A 21,281-nucleotide genomic window follows, 5' to 3' on the forward strand; every position below is an offset into this window, starting at 1 on the left:
ACGTCAGAGGAATATGTCGTCGTACCTGACACTTTACTGCCTGCATAATAATATATTGGAATGACAGCTAATTATAACATAATAACAAGCTGATGAAAGATTGGGGTGGATATGCCTCATATATTTAAGGGCCGGTGTGGAGAGCACTACAATTAAATCAAACCAATCCATATTTAATTAGCTCCAGATTTAATTACGGGTACTTACAGATTTCGAATCCCAAATCTTTTTATTTTTATAATAGCGTTTATTTTTGCTATTTATATATCTATTAACATTTGTAATCATGCCAGCGTTAATGTAAGTAGCCAGTGTTGTGGTTTGTGCAGTTTCTCTGATAATCGCTAAAACTGGCCTACATACAGATCAGGTTGGGTGGTGATAACTTGATGGCAATTTGGACGAGGGAAGAGCCGCGATCACTGACTGCTTGAAACCTTTTAATTAGCACTAATTACCCAGCAGAAAATGTTGGGGCTTGAAAGGATTTGTGTCAGCAAGTGAGAGATCAAAGATTGCGGCGCTCGCATTTTAATCTGCCGAGTAAAAACTAATAAGGACCTTGTAATGGGGCCCCAGAGAGTGACAGCGCAGGTGGTACACAATAATCCTCTCTGCCATGCTCAAGCCCCACGTCTACTCCCAATTAGATCATCAGATGATTTAATTTCCCTCTAATATTGAAAAATTATTATTTCCTTTCTCTGTGATCAGTGGAGAAGCACAAGCATGTTGGGGTTTTTTTTCCTTTTTCAGACCCCTTATTTAGCTTTGATAGCCTCAATTGAAGGTTTTTTGTGCAGAAATTGTGTTTCACAAGTAGGAGCATCATGCTTGTCTCATGTGGCTTTGAGAAAAGATGGGACTAATGCAAATCATGGACATGGCTCATCCATCAAGTGTCATCGATCATTTGCCACAGTGTGACAACCAGGTAGTGATTATTTGCTGTGAGATAGATGCTCAAGAATACACATCCACAATGTAAGAGTTCAACCAGCCCACCTCCAGATATTTCTGAGGGCCAGGATCCATTTGAGGTTCTGGCAAATATTTACATCATTTTTTTTCTTTCGCTCATAAGAGACGTAAGAGCAGAATCCATGTTCAGCCAGACACTGTCATTCAAATATTTTGTCCGTTTTATCAGTATCGACTTTTGTCATTAGTCTTCTTGCAATTCATTAATCTTTTGGTAAGTGTGCCTTAAGATACATTTCCCTCAGAGACAAACAATGACAGGATGCCTGCACCAGCATCTGTAAAGAATAGGATTGATTTTCAATGCAGTGGTACAAGAGGGAGAGTGCATTTGTTTTGTGCACAGAGGTAGAATCAGTCAGTGGTGTCGTTTTAAAGAAACTGGGTTGCAGCAGGGCCACAGAAGCCATAAGGCATGGAAAGGAATTGTGTACAATGTTTCTCTACTTGCAATAGTGTAAGACGGACAACCCAGTGGACAGGATATACGTTTTCCTTTAGAACATCTTGGTGAATGTGCAAATGAAAGCAGTGATATTTACACACGAGTTAGTGTGTATTCGTGCCAGGAAGAGGACACCTTTATTGTACGCATTTTCCTTCCCAGTGATTTTCTCTACTTTGTCTTCTCTGCACTGGGATTGTCTTTTAAAGGTTCAAACAGACAACTCAAGGTTTCAATAACGCTAGTGATTAGACAGACAATTCCTGTGTTCTGTAATGCCAGTGATTAGTGAGACAGTTGTGTTTTCAGGGTGCTGTGTGTCCCTGACATGGCCCATCAGGTCAGTCAGCCCCTGTGTTGGAGACAAAGTTTGCTAAGGCCAGAGGTCAAACCCGGCTTAAAAAGTCAAGCCTGTCAAAAGCCTCCGTCACATTCCTACCTTACAGCCAACCTCGGCTGATCCCCAGCCATTAATCACAGCGGAGAGCGGCTCTGACCTCAGCCCCCTCTCTCTTTGAAGTGTGCTGTCCTCTGCTGCATGAGGAAATCATTTGCTGCCTGATTCAATGAGCCATCAGAGGAGCCAGTGGACCTAATGACATGTGAGAATATTAACCTCCTAGCACCAAGAGCTGCGAATCTTGAAAGGCAGTCTATAATTCACCTGCTGTTTCAACCACAGTCTCAGATCGCCCCCAACCCAACCCAACCCAGCTCAAACCCATTTGCCAACTACAACATAACTGAGAAATGAACACCATGAGCCATATTCAGAGTCGAATGAAGCAGGCTTAGTGAGCATTTGTGACAAGAAAATTGACTAAAGCATGGGCATAAACAGATTTTGAATACACACAACTTTCTGCACATAAAAATTCATAGATACACCTTTGGAATTAATCAGTTCTAATCCAATATACAAGAGGGACGGTGATCTACACTCCATACCAGTTGGTGGCGGAAATACCAATTCATTCCGTATTTCAAAACAAACCGTACCCGGCCCCTCATTTCATGCCAACAGAAATGCACCTCTCTGCCGTAAGGCTCGCAGTAGTTGCTTGTGTGTTTACATCAACATGGAGCGGTGCACATACTTGGTTCTGGATTCTAGTTACTGCTCATCGCATCATTCACACAAGAACTGTGTACTGGCAATTTGTCGTTATTGTTGTTGTTTTTTATTTTACATTACATTACATTACATGGCATTTAGCAGACACTCTTGTCCAGAACGACGTACAGCGAATGCAAAAGTCAGGTACACAAAGTGCTGAACTTCTAGACAAGAAAGTTCTAGTGCCAACTGAACAAGTGACAGCAAAACCTAGTGTAATGTGTTGTTGAAGTACCAATACTGTTTATTTTTTCCTTTTACTTTTACTATTGCCCTGTTTTGGTAATTATTGTACTGTCTTGTGATGTTTGCACATCTGCACTTTATGCAGTCCTGCGTAGGTTTGTGTAATCTTACTTAGTTCTGTCTCATCTCATGTAGTTCTGTGCTGTTTTATGTAGCACCATGGTCCTGGAGAACATTGTTTCTTTTCACTGTGTACTGTACCAGCTGTATATAGTTGAAATGACAGTAAAGCCACTTGACTTGATCATGTTCAAAACAACATTTTCGAATGGTTTTATATCCACATAGACCTAAAACCACAGGTTTGCTGGTACAGTGGGGTTATTTGGATTGATGCGTCATTTGAAATGCTATGCTAGGTAATGTTACTTTCTTCATTAGCTTAGCGACAAATCTACAGTCTTCTCGTCGGCCACTGTAGTTTTGTAAAAATAATCTAAACAACTAACTCTCGCTAGTTTTTCCTTCCTTGTTGTTTGGATAATGTATTTATGTGCTTAAAGGTTATTCGTTTGATGACGTTTTATATTGTAATGTTTGTTTTGCTTCAGCTATTGGAAAAATACATTCACTGGATTCCGCCATATTTCTCTTTTAGTCAGCTAGGCCAGTTGTTAGTGTCGTTGCCTTGGCAAGGTGCATCATGAATTTGGGGGTGGATCTTCTGAAGGAGCACCAAGGGTGCACCAAGAGGGTGTATTTGTTTGACTCCCTCTTTAAACCATCTATCTGGCTGTGGTCCCATGTGCGTTCCCATGTGACCATACCTAGGCCTGTTCCTAAAGGTTCAGCTCTTCAGTAATGTGCCATGGTATCAATAATTTAATTTCTGGAATTCTATAATGGACATTATTAAATGAAGAATACACACTATTATTGGTAGAAAACAACACGATGTGAATTTCAGGAAGGACACCAAACAAGTGGAATATATCCCTACAGCAACAGGGCTGCTAGTCTCTAAGTTTGTAACAAATGTGAACTGACATGTGTCTCATTTTGATTTCTTTACCTGTGTGATCTGTAAATTGCGTTACCTGAGGGTTCCTGAAACACATCAGGAGTCAGCCTGCAGGGGAGCCGAGAGATTAAGCCACATAATGGGATAATACTGCTGCTCCCAAGATTTATAGCACTGCCATATCCAGGACCATCATGATTTTGAAGGCTAAAAACAGACCGGCATGCAGGTTAAAGGTGGATGGACAATCAGCAGTTTATATAAAGTGAATCTGATACTTTGGAAATGGCATAATGTAGTCTTTTCAGTATATAGCATTTTACTTATTTACTGCAGGTGTTTTTCCATTATATGCAACACATACATCAGCCTTTGCTTTCTATCTAGATTTGAACCTTTCCTGGGTGGTGCAGTGTCTCAGTAGTTTCTGCCATCTTGTCATGTCCACGTTTATAACAAGTTTATTAAAGGCACTCCTCTTTTTACAGCTCCACACTCATCTCCCATTCATTATGGTTGCTTATCTTGGCAGGCAATCTGAACTGCCAGCTAGTCCATTATGCACATATGAAACCCATCGCTCTAACTGTATTGGCCAATTCATCAAACATTTATCATTTGCCCTCTTAACAGTCTGTCAATTTGGTTGTCATTCCAGAGGCCCAGGTGCCTCCTTGGAATAAAGGCGTTACTTTTTCCACCTTAGACACAGCACTGGTTTAGCATCCTTTCAAACTTCTAAAACAACTTCCAGAGCGCTCGTTACTTATTCTGACTTAAATATTCATTCAGACAGCTATCAAAAACATTTGAGATGGAACTTTTGGCATCTTTGTCTGAGTGGGATTACTTGGGCCTGGCCAAAGAGTCTTGTACCTTTTGTCAAAAAGTATGGTCAAGAACCACCTACATTCAGAGGCGTTTACCTGACAATGCAATCGACTGATCACGGACCTTTCCCACAGTCCATCAACAATCCTATGATACCCCTTTTCCACCAAATCAGTTCCAGGGCTGGTTCGGAGCCAGTGCTGGTGCTGGTTCACAACTCGTTCAACTTGCGAGCCACCTGAGAACCAGTTTGCTTTTCCATAGCTCGTGGTGCTAAGGGAAGTCACGTCATTACGTCGCTGTATACGTCATTACGTCGCTGTATACGTCAGTTACGTCGCTGCGTTTGCATAAACCTTGGCGCGAATATCAAAGCAACAACAACACGGAGAAGAAGCAGCAGCAGCAACAACAACAATAATAATGGATGACTTCGTGTTTGTACAGCTGCTGCTTCTCGGCGCTTAAAAATGGCGACCTTTCGCGGTCTTGCGATTGTTGGTCTTAACAACTCCGCGCCCCCCGCTGACGTAAGCGGTTCTTTCCTCTGGCCCAGCAAAGAGTTGGTGCTAGCCTGGAACCGGTTTTTCTGGCCCCAGAGCCAGTTCTTTGTCAGTGGAAACAGAAAACCCGGTTCCAAACTAAGCACTGGCCCCGAACCAGCCCTGGAACTGCTTTGGTGGAAAAGGGGCATGAGAGTATCAGAATTAAATGTTTAAAGGGGAACAGAGGGCAATATATAGAGTAAATATAACAATAAAACACATTAACGAACCTTATTCAAGACTTACAAAAGTTTTTTGTTCTAAGGTTGGAAAGTTAGTGTTTTGAAAGTAGCTTGAGCAAACTATTTCTGCAGTTTGAACAGCCCACCATGATATTAATTTTATCCAATCAGAATGCACGTTCATTTTCTCTGCGTAACACTCATGACGTATGTATGTGCCCAGTTGTGTTGGCTCATTGAGGTTGGGACTAGCACGTGTGAATCGGAAAGTAGGATGAATTGTAAGTGATCGGCTACACAATGCCACAGTGTGTTGCTTTCGGGTGTAATAACAGGACCGATGGAAAGCATAACGATCCTCCAGACGTGTCTTTTGCGGGATCTCTTCGTATGATTCGACAGAGCTGTCGCTTTCACTTGATGCGCCCGACGCCATGATTACATGCTTCTCTCCTAGTGCAGTGGGTAGCGCTGACGTCACGGTCTTTTAAAAATGGCGACTCTTGTGCGGTTTAGCGTACCGACTATTATATTTACAATTACCAAGATATTTCGTTGTTTTCTAGTATATAAATTTGATAGAATACTTAAGAATACGTTACTTTGTCACATCAGCAACTGTATATATTATATTTGGTACCCCTTTAAAACAAAACCCTTAATGAACTTGTAAAGACATGACATTTCTGAATCCATTGACGAAAAAGTTTGTTGTGCCACTGTGCCAAAGTTTGCTTTCCCACTAGAACCCAGTGCACATACACATGTGTATGAGAAGTGCAACTTTATGAGCGAAAGCTGGTAGCCAGACACTTCCTAGGCCATAGGTAAAGCATCTGAGACAGAGCCCTCACTGAAGCAAACTTTTTGTGGAGCTAGTCAGGTGTTCTTTAAAACTCAACATTGAGTATGCTATAGACATGAATGTTCTGAGACTTATGCGTCCACATGGGGCTCGAGACACATGAAATAGTGTAGTGGAATGATGTGGATGTGAAGAAGACTGATAATCAAAGGATCAGCAGAGCAGCACTGTCAGGGTAAACACACCAGGGACTTAAATAGCTGCTGGAAGAAAAAGAGAAAGGGCCTTTAAAAGCAGAGCACAAACAAGGGAATTAATGGCCCTAGCAAAGGGAAATATCAAAGGCAGACGTATCATAAAAAGGAGGGTTTCATTGAAGAGGATCAATGTTGAGATGGAGTGAAAAAAAGAAATGGAAGCGTCTGAATGATCCCTGAGTTTTAGATCATGCCTCTTTACGAATGTCTTTGTGGGAGTGGACTGTTTGTGCTTAGCATTGTTTGCTAAAATTCATTGTTAAAGGTTCAGCAGGAGTAGTCCTGTGTAATAACAGTAATACAATCTCTCTCTCTCTCTCTCTCTCTCTCTCTCTCTCTCTCGCCTGGGTGGACATGTGAACTGAGATACCCACAGACTAATGGTTGCAGTGACTGACATTTCAACCAATAATCACAGAGTGTCTCCCCCCCTCTTGTCAGTAGCAGTTTATCAATCAGCATGTCTGCATTAGTATTTCTCTATCGATCCATCCATCTCTGTCAGGCCATCTGTGTGTCATTGTCTGTGCTCCTGTCCTGTTATTTGGCTTCCTTTGAGGATAGGCAGCATAGTAATTTGTTTAACAGGCCCTCCCTTTAAAAAGGAACTTTGCATGTCAAAGGTTTTAAAGGACCAGTAGAGCTAAATGCACCATGACCACACGGCAATGGAAAGTTGTGTGTGTATACATACTTGCCTTCTCTCAAACAAGCAAACAAAAAAACCCATTCCCATTTCAAGAATAGAATTCACTTTCAAAACATATTCATTGGCAATTATTAACTACTGTTGATTTTGTGTGATAAAAAGAAAAGGTCATAAACAAAATTTTAAAATAGTACTCATCGTGGTAAAATAGTATCTCGCTTGTCTCACTTTATTTGAAGTGTCTTTAATTCCTGTATAGTTACCCATACTCTACATGCAGCTATAACGATGGCGTGTTTATATAAATACGTCTGTATCAGCTTTGAGTTGAGAAAGTACACACATTTACTGACGTTTTAAATTCTAACTTTTACGCACTCACCGTCCACTTTGTTAGGAACCCCTGTACACCTGCTCATTCATGCAGTTATCCGATCAGTCAATCATATAACAACAGCACAGTGCGTAAAATCATATAGATACAGATCAAGAACATCAGGTAATGTTCACATCAAACATCAGGATGGGGAAAAAAATCTGATCTCAGTGACTTTGGTCATGGTTTGGGCATGGTTGTTTGGTACCAGAAAGGCTGGTTTGAGTATTTCAGAAACTGCTGATCTCCTGGGATTTTTATACACAACAGTCTGTAGAGTTGGGTGGCACGGTGGTGTAGTGGTTAGCATTGTTGCCTCACAGCAAGAAGGTCCTGGGTTCGAGCCCCGGGGCCGGCGAGGGCCTTTCTCTGTGGAGTTTGCATGTTCTCCCCGTGTCCGCGTGGGTTTCCTCCAGGTGCTCCGGTTTCCCCCACAGTCCAAAGACATGCAGGTTAGGTTAACTGGTGACTCTAAATTGACCGTAGGTGTGAATGTGAGTGTGAATGGTTGTCTGTGTCTATGTGTCAGCCCTGTGATGACCTGGCGACTTGTCCAGGGTGTACCCCGCCTTTCGCCCGTAGTCAGCTGGGATAGGCTCCAGCTTGCCTGCGACCCTGTAGAAGGATAAAGCGGCTAGAGATAATGAGATGAGATGAGTCTGTAGAGTTTACACTGAATGGTATGAAAAACAAAACACATCTAGTTCTGTGGATGGAAATGCCTTGACAGGTCAGAGGAGAATGTCCAGGCTGGTTTGAGTTTTTAAAAGTGCTATGGAAACTTAAATAATCACTGTTTACAATCGTGCTGAGCTGAAAAGCACATCAGGTTTCACTCCTGTAAGCAAGAACAGGAATCTGAGGCTACTGTAGGCACAGGTTCACCAAAACTAACCAGATGAAGAGTAAAAAAAGACCAGGCTGATTGGATAATTGCATAAAGCAACAGGGATACAGGTGTAGCTCTTACAGTCAGTATATACACTACCGTTCAAAAGTTTGGGGTCACTTTGAAATGTCCTTATTTCTGAAAGAAAAGCACTGTTCTTTTCAATGAAGATCACTTTAAACTAATCAGAAATCCACTCTATACATTGCTAATGTGGTAAATGACTATTCTAGCTGCAAATGTCTGGTTTTTGGTGCAATATCTACATAGGTGTATAGAGGCCCATTTCCAGCAACTCTCACTCCAGTGTTCTAATGGTACAATGTGTTTGCTCATTGCCTCAGAAGGCTAATGGATGATTAGAAAACCCTTGTACAATCATGTTAGCACAGCTGAAAACAGTTGAGCTCTTTAGAGAAGCTATAAAACTGACCTTCCTTTGAGCAGATTGAGTTTCTGGAGCATCACATTTGTGGGGTCGATTAAATGCTCAAAATGGCCAGAAAAATGTCTTGACTATATTTTCTATTCATTTTACAACTTATGGTGGGAAATAAAAGTGTGACTTTTCATGGAAAACACAAAATTGTCTGGGTGACCCCAAACTTTTCAGCGGTAGTGTAATTCCTGTCACCTTCAATTCCTGCAACATGCTAACTCAACAGAATCAGATGGATTAACAGTGTATAATTTGTCAGTCCCTACAAGAACTCCTCTCCACTTTGAAATGTTGTTGGAAAACCAGCAGCTTACAGTAATCACTTTCACCATGTGACACCTGAGACAGTCCTGATATCCTGGACCTGTTAAAATAGACTTTTGTACATACACAAGTCAGACCTAAAGTTGATATACTGCTGTAATCCATCTGTATCAGTGTACACATCCTCAGTACATTATTCCTGCATGTGCACTTTATGTGTAACATATTAGAGATTCTTCTTATTAAAAAGGACTCTCAAAGGCAGTATGTACAACATTACATTGGTACAAGAGTCATTTTTTTTCTCTCCAAAGATAACCAACATTTATACATAAGGGATAACTATTATTATTCTATCCACATTCACTGGATATGAGCAATCATATGTTTTGATTGGCTACTCTACTACTAGGATATCAGCTTAGCAAGTAGAGAAAAACAAAATGGCAGAGCGCATCAAGTCAGATATATCACTTTGTTATCAAGTATTTAAAAGAAACAGAAAGAGCTAAAATAATATAGTCGTGTCGTGTTGTGTGTCCCCCCCCCCCCCCCCCCCCCCCCCCCAATATCTCCTGTTCCACACTCCAGCCCAGTCAGTGGCGGTAATACACCCTTAAGTTGATTTGCTAACTGCCAAGAACCAGAAGAAAATGGCAGAGCATGTTGCTGAAGCAACCAAGGACGAAATAAAAACTCTACTTGAAAACAAAACCCTAAAAAATCCCCCCCAAAAAAGCAGCAAAATATGGAATAAAAGTATTTGATCGTAAGAACGTATCTTTTTATTTTTATTTTTCAAGAATTATTATTATTGTGGGCAGCACGGTGGTGTAGTGGTTAGCGCTGTCGCCTCACAGCAAGAAGGTCCGGGTTCGAGCCCCGTTGCCGGCGAGGGCCTTTCTGTGCGGAGTTTGCATGTTCTCCCCGTGTCCGCGTGGGTTTCCTCCGGGTGCTCCGGTTTCCCCCACAGTCCAAAGACATGCAGGTTAGGTTAACTGGTGACTCTAAATTGACCGTAGGTGTGAATGTGAGTGTGAATGGTTGTCTGTGTCTATTGGCCCTTTTCCACTACCCTTTTTCAGCTCACTTCAGCCCGACACGGCTCGCGTTTCGACTATCTCAGAACAGCACGACTCAGCTCGCTTCAGCCCTGCTTAGCACCCAAAACTCGCACGGTTTTGGAGTGGGGCTGAAGCGAGCCAAACCGAGCTGAGTGAGGCTGGGGGCGTGAGGAGACACTCCCCTGTGCACTGATTGGTGAGGAGGAGTGTCCTCACATGCCCACACACGCCCCGCGAGCACGCTGGGATCTGTAAACACCGTAAACCCGGAAGAAGAATAATTACGAATTACGAGAATTTCTGAAGCCTTATGCGCCTCGCCTCCTCTATACGCTCTTGCCAGTATCTGTTGGCGTTGTCGGTGACAACAAGCCACAGCACCAAGACCAGCAACACTAATGACTCCATGTCCTCCATGTTTATTGTTTACTATCCGGGTCGTGAGACGACCGCTTAAAACATCACTGATGTCACTGTTTGCGCCACTTAACGACATCACGTGCCATCCACCCACTTTCGCTAACTCCACCCAATGTGTCCACCCACTTCCAGCCAGCACGGTTCAGCGCGGTGGTAGTCGAAATGCAACTCCAACAGCCTCACTCAGCCCAACTCAGCACGGCACGGCTCAGCCCAACACAGCACGGCACGGCTCAGCCCGACTCAGCCGCGTTTGTAGTGGAAAAGCGGCATATGTGTCAGCCCTGTGATGACCTGGCGACTTGTCCAGGGTGTACCCCGCCTTTCGCCCGTAGTCAGCTAGGATAGGCTCCAGCTTGCCTGCGACCCTGTAGAACAGGATAAAGCAGCTACAGATAATGAGATGAGATTATTATTATAGCATTTTTCGCAAATTGCTACTGTCATTTCGCCGGTTTGTTTACATTCTAAGCGGAAATTATTTTGTCAGACATTTTGTATAAAGTTTTTATTTATCGAATTTGCAAAAAATAAAAATGCTGTTTCTCAAAATCCAATGAATGTGGATATAATAAAACAGTTATTCCACTCAATCTTGTTATACATGGATTATAGCCAGCTCAGCGCTACACGCCTCATCGGCTATCAGCTCATGTACGACTCGATTTCGTGGAATAATTGTTAAGTATTCTAAAAATAAAAATGCACATGTAAATTAGAAAAGCAAACTCAGACTTGCATCAGTTCACATGTGATCAGACTACAAAATGAAAAATGTAGCAGTTTCCTCAGGAATGAGCATCCTGTAAAAATCAGTGCAAGTGAGCAAGCGATACATGTAATCTTGTGGAATTACAAGACAATAAGCTTGATCATAAGAATCTAAGTATCATAAGAGACAGAGACTCTCTCTCTCTCGCTCGCTCATCTCCAATCAGACGCAGCTTGTGTGATTTTGTTGGGACTGAAGATGATGGTGACAATGTGCACGCTGTTTTTCCCATGGGAGAGCTGTACAAATGAGAAAGGTTGCAACCTGTATACGTGTGTGTGTGTGTGTTCATATGTTTATATCACATCTCTAGAGAAATCCCAATTCACTTTTGCTCATTAGCATAGTTCAAAACAAAGAAGCTGTGTGACTCCATCGCACAATTAACTCTACAAATGTAAAAAGTTTACTCGGTTTATACTTTACAGATGGATTAATGGATTATGGATTATGATGTTCGAAAGAGCCCTGAATGTTTAGGTGAAATTTGCTCTGAGTGCTTAGAGGCCTGAGGCTATTACAACTCAATCCCCCCATGTTGTTGTGAATGTGATTCAGTCTCTCCCTTGGCTGTGAATTTAACTGATTAAATCACAGAGTGCACACAGCAGTGGTGACATGAAAACAACAATTAATAAGCAGCCCCCCCCATGCCACACTCGCGCCTCTTAACCAAGCAGCTAATAACATTACACATGCCGTGGCGGACAGGTGGAGATGAGCGGGGGCTCAGTTTTCATTTACTGACCTGGCAAATAAGAACCATTGCACTGCACGTATCGAGTGAAACACACTTGCGCACACACAGTGTTGTAATAATGTGGAGAGAGTCCCTTTTAAATGCTTTGTCTGCCTATTAGTGTTTCTGTGTTGTGCCTGTGTCGCCCCGTCTCTCTTTTAGCTGCTTACTGATTGATCCTAGGCAGTGATGCGCTACATTGACATAACTGATGAAGACAGATTAAAAGTCTCTAATCATAGCTACAATTTGGATAAATTTGTTCACCAACGACACTACCTTTTCCCAAAAGACAGGATTTGCATAAATAATCCGACCTTTACTCCTCTCCCATTCACCCATGTGATATTGCCCCTAGATTTCTTCCTCCTATTCAGGATTTTAAAAGCACCAGATAAAAATGCAAACCATGCCGTCCTGTCATTAAAGCTTCATTTGATTACTGCATGTCTTTTAGAGGAAAAGGAATGAAAGCCAGCCAGTTTCAATTGCTATTGAGTTGTTCTCTTTTCCAAGGTGAGCTTGACAGAGCTAAATGTCAGTTAACTGAAGGTGGACACATTAACATTGTAGGTTGTCAGCCTCTGCCATTTGAGGGATTAGAAACACACACCCCGGCTTTGTGCACCATCCACACAGTGAACTTTGGAAGGCCCCAACATTACCCTGAACACCACCCTCCATCATGTTTATGCCAGAGCAAGGCTGGGGGAGGGAACCATGCAGCAAGAAAGTCCTTGGGTTGTGTGTGTGTGTGTGTGTGTGTGTGTGTGTGTGTGTGTGTGTGTGTGTGTGTGTGTGTAAGGGATTAGAAGTCATGCTGCTGAATAAAAAGCCGACATCAAACTTTCCCCCATTTAAAAATAAATTAATTAATTAGAAACAAAAACTTTTGTTTTTGACTCCAAATGGGTTCATCATAGTGGAGTGGTGGAAGTTGTACTCATTCCGTTTGTGGCGGGTTTTATAGTTGCGTTGGGAAAATGATGGATGACAAGTTAAATTTGTGTCGGGGGAGTGAAGGTGAACTGTGACAGAGTTATTTATCTTGGGAATGGAGGGTTAGGGTCAGGCAAAGCTGGGTGCCTGAAGGCACAAGACATTGACAAATTCATCCCGCACACTGCATTTCTGAAGCCCTTTTGTTTTGAATCCTGGCTACTCACGAGTGACCCTCATCACTCATACTGCCAGTGTGCGAAGGAGGCCGCGCCATGCCAGGGGATCTTAGCGCCACTAATTCTTGTCATTCACTCTACTGACAGGCCCAAGCCCGAACTATTCCGGCTTGTGAAAGAGGCTGGTTGAAATATTTATTTCTGCACATAATGGCCGCCCAGATTTAGGGCCATATCATTTTTCCTCTTGTGCCTTATCATTGCAGGTCACTGACAGGCCTGAAAGCGTTCAGCCAACTGGAAGAGCTGATTGTGGACAACAATCTTCTCGGAAATGACCTCCGGTTGCCCAGGTTACCACAGCTCCATACCCTAACACTCAATAAGAACCAAATATCCTTTCAGCCCAGTGCTGCTTTTGTGTGCCATCTCATGATTTACAGCACAGTGAACGGCGAGTTATAGTAAGTGGGAACTCTCTCACTACAGGCTCGTCATACAGTTTAGGATCTCGCCTTTACACACTTCAGGCCTTTAAATGCTCTTTAAATGGTGTTATTGTATTAAATTGAGATCCTCTTAGACTGAGAGAGGTTTGGATGCAGAAGCCAATATACTGAAGCTGACTTTGTGCCACGGCGACCTCTAGTGGAAGAGAGACTCATAAAAGCTCTGACTGTTCTGGTCTTCTTCCTGCATTAAGCATTAAGGTTTTTGAAGTAGTTAGATATGATGATATATGGTGGTTAATATTTTTTAGGACAGAAGACAAATCTGTAATCACAAGTGCAGAATTTTGTTCTTGTGACTCTAGCATTATAATAAACAAACAAACAAACAGAAAATAGTAATTGATGCTAATAGTTATACTTTTGGGTTATAACTGTGGCTTAAGGTATTTATATTTATGAAATATCCAGATAGATACATTTACGATATTTACAACTACAAAACTGTGTCAGATTACAGCAAATGTTGGAAAATTCAGCCGATTTGCTCAGTCAGAAATAATTGCTACATTTTTATTTTTTGCACGGTTTTCCTCTGAGCGGATTTGAGGCACACTGTAATGACACCGCCTCACACTTTGTTCTCCTGTTCCACCATTACAGACAGCTCTCCTCCAGCTGAGCATCAGCAGCTCAAACCTGAGTTCTGCTGTGAAGTGGGCTGAACATGCTAATGGGCCAATTATTTACACCCCGTAGTGGCCCACTGCCATTGAAATTCAAGTGCTGCATTAGTGCGGTTGTATTTTGACACATTCGGGCTCCATTTTCCAATGAAGTGAATGTAATAGTGATGAATGCGCTGTGAAGTGGCTGTTTGTTTCCCTGTGTGGTGGGAAGAGAAAAAGTCACTAACCCTTTTTACCACAGGGCATCCATCATTTTGTCAAAGTTTTAATGTTCTGCACCAAACCACCTAAGAAATGGAGAACAAAACATGGGATGGGGAGAGTCGAATGTGACACGGGCCAAATTCTCACCCTTAAACCGAGCTGATCTTACGCCTTCAAATGCAGTGATTGCTGAGTGAAGCGTTAAGGAGGTGAGCAGGAGAACAAAGCCAGGGCTGATGTAAATAAAGCTTGAGTTCCTTGACTTCTGCTCTTTACCTCTCAGACATTGAGGCCTTGCTTGAGCATTTGCAGGAAGTGACACCAGCTCTAGAGTACCTGAGCCTGCTGGGAAATGAGGCCTGTCCCAATCAGCTGATCAGCCTGGATAAAGATGAGGATGATTACCAGAGATATAGGTCTGAGGCAAAACACACACACACACACACACACACACACACACACACACACACACACACACACACACACAGCTAAGCTAATTAATACTATGTATAAACAAAACTCTAGCCTTATGTCTATTTTAGTTTTTTTTTTGTTACTTTTTAACAAATGAAATTTGCAGTTTTCATTCACCAAAAACAGGTGGGAATCAAAAACATGTCCCCTCAACATCAAGACTTTCAGATATGTCTATTCTCATGGAAACATTTGGTGTGTGTGTGTGTGTGTGTGTGTGTGTGTGTGTATTCTATCCACATTCACTGGATATGAGCAATTGTGCGCTATGATTAGCTACTCTACTACTAGGCTATCAGCTCATATACTGTGAGTAGAGAAAAACAAAATGGCGGAACGTTGCTGACCCAATTGAGGACGAAATAAAAACTGGACTCGAAAAAAGAACCCCAAAAATACAAAAAAAAAGGAACAAAATATGGAATAAAAGTAGTTGATGGTAAGAACGTTTCTTTTTTTTTCAAGAATTATTCTTATAGCATTTTTCACAAATTGCTACTGTCATTTCGCCGGTTTGCTTACATTCTAAGCAGAAATGATTTTGTCGGACATTTTGTATTAAGTTTTTATTTATTGAATTTGCAAAAAACCTAAAAATAAGAATGCCCTGTTTCTCAAAATCCAGTGAATGTGGATCGAATAAAACAGTTATTCCACTCAATCTCGTCGTACATGGCTTATAGCCAACTCGGTGCTACGCTCCTCATTAGCTGTCAGCTAATGTATGACTCGATTTTGTGGAATAACTGTTAAATAGTTTTACAGTAGTATAGGTATTACACCTGATTACGCTGTTTGTTTACCCTGACAAATCCCATCCAAACACGTTTTTCTTACTGTATTTCCATTTACATAATTATTAATGCAAGCTAACCCTAATCTAACCCTAATCTTAACCTCAGTAACTAAAGTCTGCCTCTTTTAGGGATTTTTATTTGTTTATTTGGTTTTTTTTTCTTCTTTTAAATAAAAAGCTGCAGTAAAAAAAAAAAGGGGCAGTTTTCCTCATGGGGTCCAGGCGATTTATTGGAATAGTTGTTTATATATGGCATATTTGATATAAACACATGATCACACCAATATTCTAACCCTCCTTCTGGATTATCATAATCAAGCAGTTTGTGAAAAAAGATTGGCATACCAAATAAAAAATACGTCTTCTGACCTGTTAGTATTTCTCAGTCCAGCTCAAATTGACATTTTTAATGAATTTTTATGAAAAGGGAAAAAACGTATTGCATTGTACTAGTTTTTTGACATTGTGACGGTCACGTCTAGAGTCAGATACAGATTATAGCTGATGTTTTTACTTAATCTCCAAAAGCTTCTTTTTCTCAGGAATGTCTCCAATAAATTTTCTTTGCCTAAATGGATGTTGCACAATGTCATAAATTAAACTAGCCAGCACAGGCAAAAGATATGAGCTCATTTCTCTTAAAGGTACTCAACCTCACCTTTCTTTCCTCCTTTGCAATGAGTTGCAAAATCGATTTCATGTGTGAATTGTGATAACCACCAACGAGTGTTTGGTCTCTTTTCTTACAAGATGAAACGATGCATTCATTATCAAGCCCGGGCCCATGGGAGTGCAATGCCACGCTATGTTACCACCATTTGTCAGCTTTTCAACATGAAACCCTGTCGGCTACAGGGAGGGAGAGAGCGAGCGCAGGAGAGGAAGAGAATACCTTCTTTTGTCTGTACCAGTCTTAAGAGCATTTTATCTGACACTGTGTTCGGTAGGAATCATTTACGGTACAGATGAACCTAAAAGGCGCCGCTTACTTGCAGTGCCTCCATGCTTCAATTAGTGTTGGGAAGGCCATCCTGACAGCAAGTGTGGATCTGCAATGTAATATTCATTATGTGTCACATAGCATCAGTTTGACCATGATACAGAGGTTATGTCTGAGCGCAGGGGTCATGGCAGGACTGACCTTGGACTGCATACATCTCAAAATAAATAAAGCAACCTTGGCAGTGGCACAGTAATACACTGCATACCACATATTTTAATTAGCCAAATGAAATGAATAGGCAGATTTTACTGCTATTTTCCTACTCATTCATCATAGTTTAACTAAGAGGCTCAGGATTAATTTCTACAAGCAGCACTTCAGTACGTTTCCACCTTTTGCATTAGCGGCATTTAATTCCTTTGAAAATCTGTGTATATTTTCAAAACCGAAAGTTAATATCAATATGGCTTCAGGTGTTTGAAAGTGCAGCTGAGGCAGCCATCTGTTTAAACACCACAAAACACTACAGAATAATCAGGAAACACCTGCGTGTTAAATATATATACGTTACCTAAAGCGATTTAGGTTTTATTAAATGAAGGTTTGTGCTGATTGTACATGTGTAATGATAACTGTAGCAGTATATTTAATATGTCCAGATATTATGAAGCGCTGCAAGAGCAAATAAAGGTTTATCCTCAGTTTTGATACACATACGCAACATTCATAGTTAGATTTTGCTCCAAACATGTCTAAATAAGATCAAGCTGAAATTTTGGGGTTTTTTGAGGCATGGGGTTGCTACCTTCTTCCATCATCGTCACATCATCATCATCATCATCATGAGTTCATCACTGGCTTGTGTACAGGAACTCAGTTTGGATCCGTTTGCTGCCTATATACACAGCTGCACACACCCCCACCCCCGCCCGTCTCTCTCTCTCTCTCTCTCTCTCTCTCTCTCTATCTCTCTCAAGCTTAATCTTGACATGTTGCTTCTACCATTCCAGTCAGCCTGTGAAAGATTCTGTTGTCATCTCCATATTCGTATTATTATCTCATGTCACTTTCTGCCTCTGAATGAAAGACAGAGAGTGTGTGAAAGCTTAAGAAGACATCTGTAATGTTATAGCAATGACAGCTTGACAGATGAGGTCTACGTATTTTATTTTCCAATCTATTTATATATGCTGTCCTAATTTATTTTTTTTTTATCCACTGTGAAGGTGATTGTTTTCTATTTACAAATATCATCACTATTAAATTAACACTAAGTAAACAGGTTTTCACTTTTTAATGCTGTTAATAAAATTGCCAAACTGGAATCTGCCGCTTGGAAATATATCCAGCTCGGGTTGGTCTTTGACTCATTATGTTTTGAATGTTGGATTTTTATTATTATATCCCCGCTGTGAAGGAGGGGGAGGGTGTACTGATTTATTTACCTCTGTCCGTCCGTCTGTATCTCCGTCCATCCGAAACACCCTTTTTCTCAGCAACCACAAATCATAGCTACTTGGTACTGAGCTTCAGCTTGGGGTTCTGTACCAGGTATACCGTTTTCAGGTCTGTCACACATCGACTTCCTGTTTACCGACTGAATGTATTTACGAAACGTATAGGGTGGATTTTGACTCCATTTCAAGAAGCAAAACGCTGTTTCAAAATGACAGTTTAGCAGGATGCTATTTGAAATCCCTGGGGAGAGACACCGCTCTTTACTTGTTTCAGGGTTAATTATTTGTGGAAGTCAACATTCATAATAAGTGTCCTATTCCTTCGATTGCTTGCATTCTGATATAAGTGAGTGCGGGGGGATACGTACTGTAAGTGAGCAGTAGCTCACAGTTGATCTTGTTAATAATCTACATTTAGTATGACTAAATTGCGAAGAGTATAAAAGCAATCACAAGCATCCTGTTTAAGATATTAACTCGAAGTAAATGATGTGAAGAGGATTGTTGACTGTTTTCATGTTGTGCAGGTATTTTGTGCTGCATAAACTGAGGAACCTGAAGTTCTTGGACAGCAGGAGAGTGACTCAGAGAGAACATCTGGAGGCCGAGGCCCGCGGCGCATTCATGAAGGTGGTCAGGCCCAAAACTGAACAGGTCTGTGTGTACTTATTTTCATTTTCATTACAATAACAGAATACCCATGATGCTGAGGCTGATTCTGTGCCTTAGGGCAGTATTAAATGTACTAAATTAGTTACACTCAAGGTTTTGGCGAAACAGCTGGAAGATCACTTTAGTTTTGTAATTCAGGGTGTATTCAGACCAGGATAGTTCGATAGTTCACTTGCTTTGGTCCGAACCAAATGTTTTTTTTTATTTTTCATTTTGGTGCGGTTCGCTTTCACACTGTACATTTTAGTAAGCGGACCAAAATCTGTCAACAAAGCCACGCCTCAATTATATTTTGACCCCAGAATAGTATCCAGGTCATCGTAATAGATGAATTTCTTTTTTAGGTCGCTAGTACCGCCACTTTTTGAAAGAATGTCCCTGATTTTAATGTAGGTCTGACGGAGTTTTTCACTTTTAGCCGACATTGTCCTGGGGAGCGTGTGAACCCCTTCTCCTTCATTTTCTCACTAAATACAGCAAACACGTCGGCATTTTTGTGTGCTCTCTCCAAAAGCTCAGATATGTGGACATCTGCCCATATATCCACAAGGGTACGTGTTTCTTCCTCGGCCCACGTTTGCCCCCTACTCATTTTTTGTACTCGCCTACCACTGGTGACTGAACGACTGTTGTAAGGTTCCCTTGACAACCGAAACAGTGTTTGCACTTTGCGGTGGAGTGTCAAGACTCTGTTTCCCATAATGCTCGACAAACGACGGAAGCTCCCGAGGTACAAAAAAGCAAAACTGTCGGATTAGGTCCGGTCTGTTTTCACACCTCCAAAAGATCCACACCAGGGTTCCTTTGGTCCGGACCGAGTCCGACCTTGCAGCTCGGTCTCGGTCCGCTTGTTTGGTCCGGACCAGAGTTCGGTGGTTTGTATTCAGACCAACCCAAAAGGTCCAGACCAAGGGAAATTTGGGTCGTTTGGTCGTTTGGTCCGGACCAAACAACGTAGGTGTGAATACGCCCTCAGTGTGTAATTCATAGGAAGACCGTGTGTGATAATCTAAAAGTCCAAACAGTTACTAGTCGTTCCTCGTATATTTGTATAACCTCTCTGACTTTCTGTCTGTTTGGGTGAGTGTAAGAAAGTACAATCTCTCCCATTATAAAGGAAAAATCCTTTCCAATCTAATCTTTATAATTAACATTTGATCTTCAGTGATGTCTGTGGTTCATTTTGCAGTGAGATTCGGAGTTGGCTTTGTCTCACACAGATAGACTTCCAAACCTTCAGCTTTTATGCTAATCGCTAACTAACCGAGCCAGAGCCTATCCTTCCTGTGCACATGACATCACGCTCATTTTCCAAACCGGAAGTCTGCCATATTGGATGATAACAACAACAACCAAGATATCGGCGCTTCACGTGTGAGCTGCTGCAATACTTCGTGATTTTCTTTTGATTTCACTGCCTTAGAAGAAATACAATGCCTACTTGGTGTGTGGGATATAATTGCGGCAATAATGTTACTTGTGACAAAGAGAAACGGTTCTTCAGAATTCCCAAAATAATTAAAAACAGCGACAAAACAGATGAAGAGCTGTCCAGAGAACGCCGTGTGCTGTGGTTCAAAAACATACATCGTAAGGACTTAACTGAGGAAAAAGCTAATTACACCCGTGTGTGTGGTGACCACTTTATATCCGGTAAGAGTTCATTGCTAATTAAAGCTGTGTTTTCTGCTGATTAAATTGAACTTTTGAGCGGTATTTCTCAAGATTGTTGAGAATGATGAACAAGCAGCCTGTCATCTTTTAATTGTTTGGTGAGAAGACGACCAACCAACCCAACCAGACAAAGAAATTGTAGGCATCTAGGCTTTTATAAGAATTCATTTGTGCATTGGTTGTCCATGAAATTTGTAGAATGAGAGAGTTCACAATATCAGGGTATTCAATTGCTGGTAATGAGGTTAAATCCTCTGTATAATTGGATGGCTTTAACATATCGGGGTCAAAGCCACAAATTTCAACTTTTTGTCTGAATCTTGTCTTGGCAGAGGACTCCATAGAATCATGGTATTTCGAGAAAGTCAGAGATGCATCACAGTTATTGTTCGCACGAGATGGCATTTTGGATTTGTATATCATCCAACATGGCGGCGGATACATGCATTACTATTTTGTCACTTGGTTGCACACGAAGAATACAGTCTCAACTGTAACTCAGAGCAACTCTGTGTGGCTGCATTGCATTCTAGAGCTTGGAGTTCAGCATTTGCCATCTCCACTAACTCTACATTAATATGAAATTAAATGCAAAAAGGGCGAGTGAGAAAAGAAGCTTTCGCTCTTTTGTTTTTAGGCTTGAATTATTAAACCTGACTGTTCTCACATGTTTGAGTTGCGCTGAATTTTTTCCCCTAGTAAACAGCATTGTACCTGCGCTAGTAACGTCCCCCTAAGCTCTTGCTTAAAATACAACACGAACCAGCAAGTTAGTACCAAAATCATTCACATCTCACAGGTATTTCAATATACACAGATGTAA

The 21,281-nt window shown here is 41.5% G+C and overlaps 1 protein-coding gene across 3 annotated transcripts in view; it reads left to right on the plus strand.

The window, feature by feature from the left end:
• Positions 1-21,281, plus strand: part of lrmda (leucine rich melanocyte differentiation associated) — a 477,170-nt gene that overhangs the window by 302,246 nt on the left and 153,643 nt on the right. For all 3 annotated transcript variants that reach the window (XM_060925799.1, XM_060925800.1, XM_060925798.1), the window contains 3 exons: positions 13,367-13,493; positions 14,719-14,858; positions 18,640-18,766. In XM_060925799.1, the coding sequence (XP_060781782.1) occupies positions 13,367-13,493; positions 14,719-14,858; positions 18,640-18,766 (394 nt within the window). The remainder of the gene's footprint in view (positions 1-13,366; positions 13,494-14,718; positions 14,859-18,639; positions 18,767-21,281) is intronic.

This window comes from Neoarius graeffei, chromosome 7, assembly GCF_027579695.1.
Source record: "Neoarius graeffei isolate fNeoGra1 chromosome 7, fNeoGra1.pri, whole genome shotgun sequence".
NCBI lineage: Eukaryota > Metazoa > Chordata > Actinopteri > Siluriformes > Ariidae > Neoarius > Neoarius graeffei.